Source organism: Momordica charantia, assembly GCF_013281855.1.
Source record: "Momordica charantia cultivar OHB3-1 chromosome 1 unlocalized genomic scaffold, Mcharantia_2.0 BLBB01000001.1, whole genome shotgun sequence".
In the NCBI taxonomy this organism is placed as follows: Eukaryota; Viridiplantae; Streptophyta; class Magnoliopsida; order Cucurbitales; family Cucurbitaceae; genus Momordica; species Momordica charantia.
The window spans coordinates 16,872,015-16,881,138 of NW_028275157.1; the positions used below are offsets into that span (position 1 = coordinate 16,872,015).

Below are 9,124 nucleotides of genomic sequence, written 5' to 3' on the forward strand. Positions count from 1 at the left end.
TAAAATAATATAAATTTTTAAATTTTAATTACTGAGAGATTTTTTTTTTTTTTTTTGCTAACGTGCGCCCATTTGTGAGCACGAAGCCTAGTGGGAAAATGAGTAGGCGTTTTTTTGACTACTTCGATCCAAAGCTTCCATTTTCAAGCCGGTTGCTTTTGGATTTTAGTGATTTCTTTTTATATATATAAGAATAAATAATACAAAGTGCTAATAGTTTCAAATAATTATTTTTTAGGTTAAAAAGATAAAATACACTCGAAACAAATTTCAATTACCTTCCTAAACTACAGCTTTGAAGCGTTATTATATGCATGACGTTAGACATATGTTAGAAATAAGCTGGAATTATATAATATTTTTAAAGCATTATATCAAATCACTTTTATAGATTATTTCATTTCTAGTTGATAATTATATGTTTTTAATATAATAAGTGGGATTGAAAATTCAAATGCATAACCTCTTTGTTAGAGATAGTAATCATAAAGAAAATCACTTGTTTAGAAATATAATTTGATGGAAGATAATTACTAGTATGTGTAATCGCAATCACATGAAATGTGCTTTCTTATAAATAACAGAGGTTCAAGTCTCGATATTTAGCTAGTTAAGGCATTTATTATTCATCTCTCACACGATATTTGTAAAAGATAAATAGTCCATTTAAAAAATTGGTTACATCAGAGAACGATCGACTGCATACATCATTACATGATAAACGACTAGTCTTGCTGTGACCGAAAAAAGTCTAACAGTGCTTCCAAGCAAATTGTAATTCACAAGTGACTTAAAAGTTGTTTGCATCATCAGAATTGACATGCTCTATGATTTTGAAAAGTGTGATGCTTGTTTTTTCCATGTTCTCAAGATCTGGATCAAAGAAGCAAAAAATTCCTGTAAAATGTTGCATCAGAAATTGGGCTGTCAAACAGAATTTAAAATCAGTTTTTCATATTCTGGCCTATAAAACAGAGATTATGCGTACTTAAATATAATCAATGTTTTCAAGAGCATAAAAATGAAAGCAAACAAGATATCAAATGGATAGGTCATAATATTAACATAAATTGTACAATCAAACACTGAAGGACCGAAAAATAAAAGCATGAATAGAACAAGTACAACATGATAAATATTGAATCATAAAAGAAAGGTTCTTTGCTACTAGTCAAGTGTATCTTCTGATCATAATAATGTAAACAATAGCTATAAATTATGAGAAATAGAAACAGAACAAAAATAGTGAAATCAGGTACACCTTCAGAAGCTTGCTTGATTGGCAAACATCCGCAATTTATTGACCAAGTTGATCAGAGAACAGTATACTGACTTCTTAGGATTTTCTAACGATCTCAGTCACTCGAAAGCGGGTTCGAGAATGCTAAGGATACCCATAAAGATCTGCTGCGTCTTTTGGTAATTTCAGAGCTATTGTTTAGATTTACAGATACACTCGGGGTATGGGTTCTCATAGAATGATTCTTCGGTCTTGAATCGTGCTCGACCCTTTATCCCGGGTTGTGGACCTCTCCTTTTCCTCAGACCTCCTTGTCTGTGACAATTTTTAATGTAAATTACGTGTTCTTTCGCCCTTTAACAACAACCAGCTAAATAAAATGGCTCTCTATCTTTTTGGTGGTTGCTTTTATTTTGCAAGATGTGGAAGCAGCTCTTGTGAAGACAACTAAGTATAAAAATTATTCCAAGTTGCAACAAACTTTACCTGTTCTTATGCATCAACTGCACATGATCTGATAACGAGGGCCCTTCTCTTAGCTGTCCTTTCTCTAACTTATCAAAAATTTCAACAAGTCCTTTCCTGCAAATGATAAATAGAGTAAATAGACAATGGAATAGGAAAGGAAAAGAGAACAGTCCTAAGAAATTTCATCAACATTTATCATTCCAAGTATTCATGGCCTTAAAATTAGATATTTGAAATAATTTCAATCATGCTCAGAAGCGTGCAATAAATTTTCATTGTTATCCCAGAAATGTCATATATTTCTGAGCACCAGATTGGTTCAAGATGAAAATCTTCTCATAAGAAATCTCATTAGGTGAGTCCGACTTGAAGATAAAACCTAACTTCCCCTCCAGGAATATTTGTTTTTCTCAAGTCATTGGACTCTCTGCAGAAATATTCGTAAAAGAGGCATTACAGATGCACAATAATTGGTAAATCGACAAGAACCATCCAAAACTATAACTTCGCCTCAAGTCAAAGCCTATTTCACTCTTAGCATTTTGCTATAGTGAGGTCATTGCAAGCAGATCCTTCAAAGAGCTCTAAGAACATAATAACGCTCTGAAAATAAATTTCTATATAACACCTTCACGGTTTCCATGGAACCAAATCATGCAAAATAAAGTGTGAAGACATGGGAGCAAACATTTTGCAGGCATAACCAATTCACTAGCATTCCAAGATTTAGTGGGCATCATCATAAATACGGCTAAACCTGTCATATAATACTTCAAAGAAACTTCTCTGAGCCTGGAAGCTTCCAACTAATTATTACCTATCTGGAGTGATGGTTTTGCGGTGCCTTAGATATCTGCGGTGGCCCTCGACCGCTCTTGCCATGTTCCCTGAGTATGTTGGGATAAAAACATCACTCTCAATTGAAATAATATAATCAAGTGCTGCAGTCTGAGAAGCATGATTGATGAATGGCTTCAATTCTTCCTGTGTTGCAAGCGTTTCCTGTTAGGAGACCACAATTAGTCATATTTGCACCAAATTATAGGACTGGCATAATAATATCACTTCTCATCGAGGTTATATGGAATTATGGTCAACTAACCTTGGTAATAATATTTGGAAACCGAAAAGAAAGCTCAGAAAGTCGAGTATCGCCACCATAGATTTCCCCAGCTGCAATGTAGATTAATGTTGATGGAGGATACCCAAGAGCCTGTAGGAATATTCCCACTTCCTTTGGAGTAAGTGGACAAAGCCCTGCTAATCTCTGTTCCACGGAGTTTATAATTTTGATCTTCCAATGAGGAGTTTTCTCCCTAGAAACAAATGAGCGACATAAGAAGGAAGAAGACGGATAATTTCCACATACTTAAATTTTCAACAGTCAGACATGCTGGCACACATAATATGCACCTCATTATTCTCAGCTCTTCAGATTCATTATGAGTCAAACCATAAGTACAACCCGTGAAGGATAGCATGTCTTTCTCATATCTCAAATGAAGGGCAATATATCCTCCTCCACGCAATCTAAGCCGCTCGACCAGCTTCTGTGGTGTCACCGTCATGCATGCTCAGAACCTAATTTAGCAGGAAGCCCCATAGGAGACCTCTTAAATTTATAGATACTGGAAATAAGTTAATTTGATGTTCATTACGATCCCACTGTCAAATGAATTTCTCTCGTACATTTACAGATAAGATTTTTAAAAGATTTTGAATCCCTTTCCAGTATAGTGTTATTTTGATGTGCATTTCTGAAAATTTAACATAATCGTACACCAATTCAAGAATTCAAATATCTGCAGCATGTTCGATGTCTTGAAATTTGGATAAAAGCATTAAGTTATCGCTGAAGCAGTTGCTAACAAATATTTTTAAACCAGCAATAATCCAAACCTTTCCAAAGCTCTCAATTGGTTGAGCAAAGTGAAGGGCTTCATACATTGCACGACATCTGAGTCTCTGGATATCTAGGGGAAGATCATTATTTGCCAATCGAGAATCTGATTTTGCAACATGAATTACCTACAGAAATATACTTTATAAGACACTAGACAGCTGCATATTCTTCCTAGAAATTATTAAACGACCAACGAAGAGGGGAAAATCAGAAATTGAACAGGCGAAGAAGCCTATTCATTTGAACAATATATATATATATATATATATATGGTGTAATACTGAATGAAAGAATTGTATTCTCGATTTCAGAAAGATCCAAAATACAAAAGAGCTGGTTATATATAAGCAACCAACTAAACTAACTCATGTACAGGAGACTAACGGCTATATTTTCTAACAATTAACTAACAGCTAATTAACATTACATCAATATATATAAAATAATAAAAAAAAATTCAAAAATTAAATGACTCGTGTATATCTGGAGACTACAATTGTAATTCAAATTAGATATTGCAAACCATCAAGCTTGACATCAGAAATATTATACAGAACTTCAGAATGATACTATAGACTAAGAAGTTCTGTTTAGAGGATAGAAGATTTTATGACTAAATTCAAGATTTTTCTTTTGTGGTTGGAACTCTGGTCCACCACTGTGGATCCAGACTAAGGATGGTAATCGACATTAAGAAAATGGAGGAATCAACTGGAGAACAGATTACTAAAGAAGCAGAAGATTCCTTGATTCCTCATTTTAACTTCAAACTTTTATGTACAAGATACGAAACATTCAAGATACCTGATAATCTTTCCATAACCGTGTCATTTCTTCATAGTAACCAATACCAGACCATGAAGTGAAATGCTTACGAGCATGAGGAATAGACTCCAATTCCTTGGGGAGCTCCTTGACTATCTTAACATCACTTTGTAAGGTTTTGATAAAGTGATATTCGTCGAAAATATCTGAAAATGTACTGAAAAAGGTGTATATTACTAAGAGGGGTTAAATTAAAAACAGAATCAGCAACAAAGTGATCCACAAATGGCATGAAAATATATATCTAAGTACCTCGTATCATGCCAAAATGAACGTTTATCCAATTGAGGAATAACCAGGGTCCCATTCATAATACGTGCCACAGCCACCATGTCAGAAATCTATTAAAAGAAAAGTTTCTCCAAATAAAATTCTTATCAACAAATCCATGTCATAATTTAATTGTAAGGAAGTATATAAACTGGAATAAGTAACCTTACATGAGAGTCATAAAAATATCACTAAGGATGGTGCTTTGGGTGCGAGGTAGTGTTGGGCCCCTATTATTAATATGTATAACAGAAAGAGAGCGAAGGGAGACTACTGTTGCCATGTAACCAATATAGGTGTGGGTCCATTGTAACAAACTTAGTTAGCAGGCAGGAAGATGAACGAATCTAATTAGTCTATAGGGTAACTAATTTAAGAAGGAGAGGTACTATTTTGGTTGCCTAGATAGAAGTTGGAAGGGACGGGGAATTCTTTAATTTTCTCCCAAACTTGCACTTCTCCGAACTCTCTTGAACTGAGCTAACTCTATCAAGAAAAACTTTCTGAATATTTATAGGTCATGGAACAAGATTTTCGATTTCGAGTTTGGCACATTTTGATGGCTCTGGAGTCTGGATAGGTTCATACTTCTACATTTTCCTTTTCCATTATTCTCTTTTATCGATCACCAACATGATACTCCTTTTGTAATCCTCACGCAATATTATGTTGGTGGGACAGGTTTCTTTCTTTATTGTGGCCCCTTTTGTGAACTTCCATTTTTATTAACAAAAGTTGGTTCAGTTACAAAAAATAAAAATAAATAAATAAAAAGTAAAAAGAACAAAGGATATAAATGCTTAGAGTTCATATCCTTTTTTTGTTGGGGAGGAAGGATTTTCGGATTTGGTCCTCTAGCTCTTGCAAGGGGTTTTCCTATAGCTATTTTTTCCATTCATTGAGTTCTCCCTCTCTCCCCTCTTTTTTCCCATTGTTTGTCCAACTTTGAAAGGTCAAAATTCCAAAAAAGATTTAAATTTTTTGGGTGGCAAGTCTTACATGAGAAAGTCAATACCTTAGATCATATCCAAAGGTATTTTTCCTTCCTATCAGGGCTGCAGTGGTGTGTGCTTTGTAGAGGTGCCTTAAAAGGATCTTGACCACATTATCTGGACTTGTCAATTTGCTCGAGATATTTGGGGTCGGCTTTTTAAGTGCATTGGCGTGTCTTCAGCTTACTAGGGATTGTCGAGAGATGAAGGAGGGGGTTTTGTTGTTCCCCTTTTGGGAGGGAAGGTTTTTTGTGGCAAGCCATACTTCTTTACTACTTTGTGGGGAATTTGGCTTGAGAGAACCAATAGAACATTCAGGGGTGGAGAGATCCAGAGAATATGTCTGGGAGCTTATTAGACTTCCCTATGGGGTCTGTTTCTATTCTAAGCAGTTTTTTAGTTAGGTGTTATTCTTTTATATTGGAGCTTCTTTCACTAGGGGGCGTTCTTTTGTCGGGCTGTGTTTTTTTGGTAATGTTCTTGTATATTTTTTCATTTATCTCAATAAAAACTCGGTTTTAATAAAATAATGATAATAATAAATTAATAAAAATGCTTAAAAGTTGCTACAACTTAAACAATGTACAATATGGACCGAAGTACAAAAGTAACCAAAATTAACTATGAACAACAACATTTAGCATTGAAGTGTTCATAATCAATTTATCTTTACACATAAAACTAGGCGGCACTTCCTCCAAAAAAGGCTTCGGTCAATTTTCTATCACGAGTAACAAAGTTAGCAACTTACACCAGCTCGCATTTGATTTAGTCCTCCATTACTTCTCACTGTGATGTAATGATTTGACATTTGGGCAGCTGACACAAGAACAAGAAATTAGAAAATAATGGTCTTTTTCTTTCATATTCTTATCTTGTGTACACAGGTGCATGGGAAACACAAAATAATGATGCATCCGTGTTTTGTGTGCAGGCATGCACTTTGAACTTTCACTAACATAAAAAATTACTTTCAGCTGAGAACCAAGATGATCATCAAAGTTGCTACAAGTTTCATTCAAGATTATTAGTGAAATGAACATGAACAAATAATGTAGTGACTTGCGCAATATTAAAGGAAAATCAGCAAAAAAGAATCTACCAAATAATTCAAATCTTAGATCTCTTCCATTAAACTTCAATAACAAACGAGATCAAACCACTATGTGAACATACTTGCTCTTCAAAACTGAAGGAAACAGAAGACGCAATTACCTTCATATCTCGATGTAGGCCTGACACAGGGATGAAACCCGTTACTAGATGGAGCATCCCATAGGCGATCAACGGATGCCTTCATAAAATTTATAAAAAAAAAAAAAGGTAAAACCAATTTATTCACTGCCATTATGGACTAGAAGATACCCTCCTTCACAAAATTTTGCAAAAATAAATAAAGAGGCCCATGATAAAAGGAAGCTAGCTTCAAAGAAATAACTGCGTTGTTGAAGCTGTACAAAACAATGGCATAGTTTTTTGGCCTAGAGTATTTGTTATTCACCGTTTTAAGTGATAGTTAATCTTGAAAGGTTACTTCTTTAGTCCCTCATCAATTTACATTTCCTTAGTGCTGCTCTTTTTTAAAGAAGATACAAACTTTTCATTAATAAGTAAACCTTAGTGTTGCTATAATCCTTAATCTATACATTACATTTAATCAGTCCCTTGATCACTTTTTCAAACATGGACTCACAAATTAAATTTTACACAGAATAAAGTTCAAACAAGAGTTGTTATGGACATTCATCTAACTTGGCATGGCATTAACTCTTTCCTCGTTTATGTTGTAACCAAGTAGTCTTGTTTTCCAAGTGGAATATTTCCTTTCGCTCCTCCTCCCTTCTTTCCCAACGTAGTGATAGAACTACCTATAAATGGTGTAATAAAAATGGCAAATAAAGCCAAAATTCAATTCCCCCCGCCCCAAACTTTATTGTCGCTTCAATTGTTGTGTCATCTTCATCATTTAATGAATGAAACCACAGAAACAAAAACCAAGCCCAGTACACGGACTACAAAAACAAAAAAAGAACAAAACAAAACAAAGCAAAAAATTACGAGGAAGAATGAAAACTGGAAACAATACAATTAGACTAAATAAATAACCTTGGAAACAGAGGAGAGATGTCCCTTTCCTAAATTTCCAATAGGATGCTTTCCACTATCAGAAGAAATTGCAGCAGGCTTTTAATATGTTAATTGTTACGTTTCATTTTGTAAAAGATGCTTTTTTCGTACTTAATCCAGGGTTTCCACACTTCATCCAGAACACTTATCGCAAATTCACAAAATTTATATTTTAAATCCAAATTTATCATTCCATGAAAGTTATGCAACTACCCTATCAAAAATAAAAGGCAGAACATGGAAATTTAGAGACGAAAGCAAAAACTAGACTAATTCTTGTGACAAATCACAAATACCAAATGAGAATTACAGAAGAAACAAGAAAACCAGCTTTATTTATCACGACAATAGGGCGAAGAAAACACCATACCGGCTTAGATTTATATTGAGATTTCTCCAGCTCTGAAAACAACGGATTGTGTTCATCTTCCAATATGTTTCTAGTGCAGAACAAGAATAAGAAGACGGAAGATGCAAAAATAAATATCAAGCAGAGAGCAACGGCGAAAGGCGATGATTTTCGTATACGAAATCTGGAGGTTGATGGTGTCCTATAGTGGGTGAAGCTTCGGTTCACCATTTCAGCTGCGGATCTCAATCAACTCCATTTCTCAATTGTTTTGCAACGATTTTGGGCGCGTGTAGCAATGTGACGCAGATAATTAGCTCGTTCCCTTCCAACTGCAACGATCTCCGAGTCGGCGTAAGATAAATTCGAGCAATTGGGCTCGATTCTCCCTCCGAATTAATCTCCGAAGTGAATCGTCGGAAGTTGAGAATGTGCAAACAGCAGCGATAAAAACAAAATTTTGATTTCTCGAGTTAGAGTTTAGCTATGTTCGACAATATGTACCGTTGATTTTTATGAATGATGGATGGCTGATGAGTATCAATATGCTCTTAATTAACGATGCTAATAACTAGGTTTTATTTATTAAAAAAAAACCCAGGTTTAAACACCTGTTTTCTCAGATGTTTTAAATATTATTTTCATCTTTTATTTCATTTTAATCCCAGGGATCAATTATCTATTTTTATTTGATTAACAAATTATATTTGTACCTATATTTGTGATCGATTGTCTATATTTATTTGATTAACATATTATATTTGTCCCTATATTCTTTTTCATTACTTTTAAGAGATTAATTTTGATCATGTATTTTAACTTTAGTTATTGTATTTTAAAAAAGTGACTATTTAAATTTAAATTTGTAAACTTTTAACACATATTTTTTACACCTAATGGAAATTCTTAAATATAAAATGATGGTTATGTTTCAATTAATATATTGATTG

The 9,124-nt window shown here is 34.1% G+C and overlaps 1 protein-coding gene across 2 annotated transcripts; it reads right to left on the reverse strand.

The window, feature by feature from the left end:
• Nucleotides 1-1,037: 1,037 nt before the first annotated feature.
• LOC111005639 (O-fucosyltransferase family protein) lies at nucleotides 1,038-8,688 on the reverse strand. Of its 2 annotated transcripts, XM_022277220.2 has the most exons (11): nucleotides 8,196-8,688; nucleotides 6,914-6,992; nucleotides 6,450-6,517; nucleotides 4,689-4,777; nucleotides 4,416-4,593; nucleotides 3,608-3,736; nucleotides 3,122-3,258; nucleotides 2,811-3,024; nucleotides 2,526-2,710; nucleotides 1,727-1,822; nucleotides 1,038-1,555 (listed from the first exon to the last, which is right to left on the reverse strand). In XM_022277220.2, the coding sequence occupies exons 1-11, from the start codon at nucleotides 8,403-8,405 to the stop codon at nucleotides 1,432-1,434; spliced, it is 1,509 nt and encodes a 502-aa protein (XP_022132912.1). In that variant the 5' UTR covers nucleotides 8,406-8,688; the 3' UTR covers nucleotides 1,038-1,431. The 2 variants fall into 2 exon arrangements, with proteins under 2 accessions (XP_022132912.1, XP_087979017.1); XM_088122891.1 differs by lacking the exon at nucleotides 6,914-6,992 and having other exon boundaries at nucleotides 8,196-8,336.
• Nucleotides 8,689-9,124: the final 436 nt, after the last annotated feature.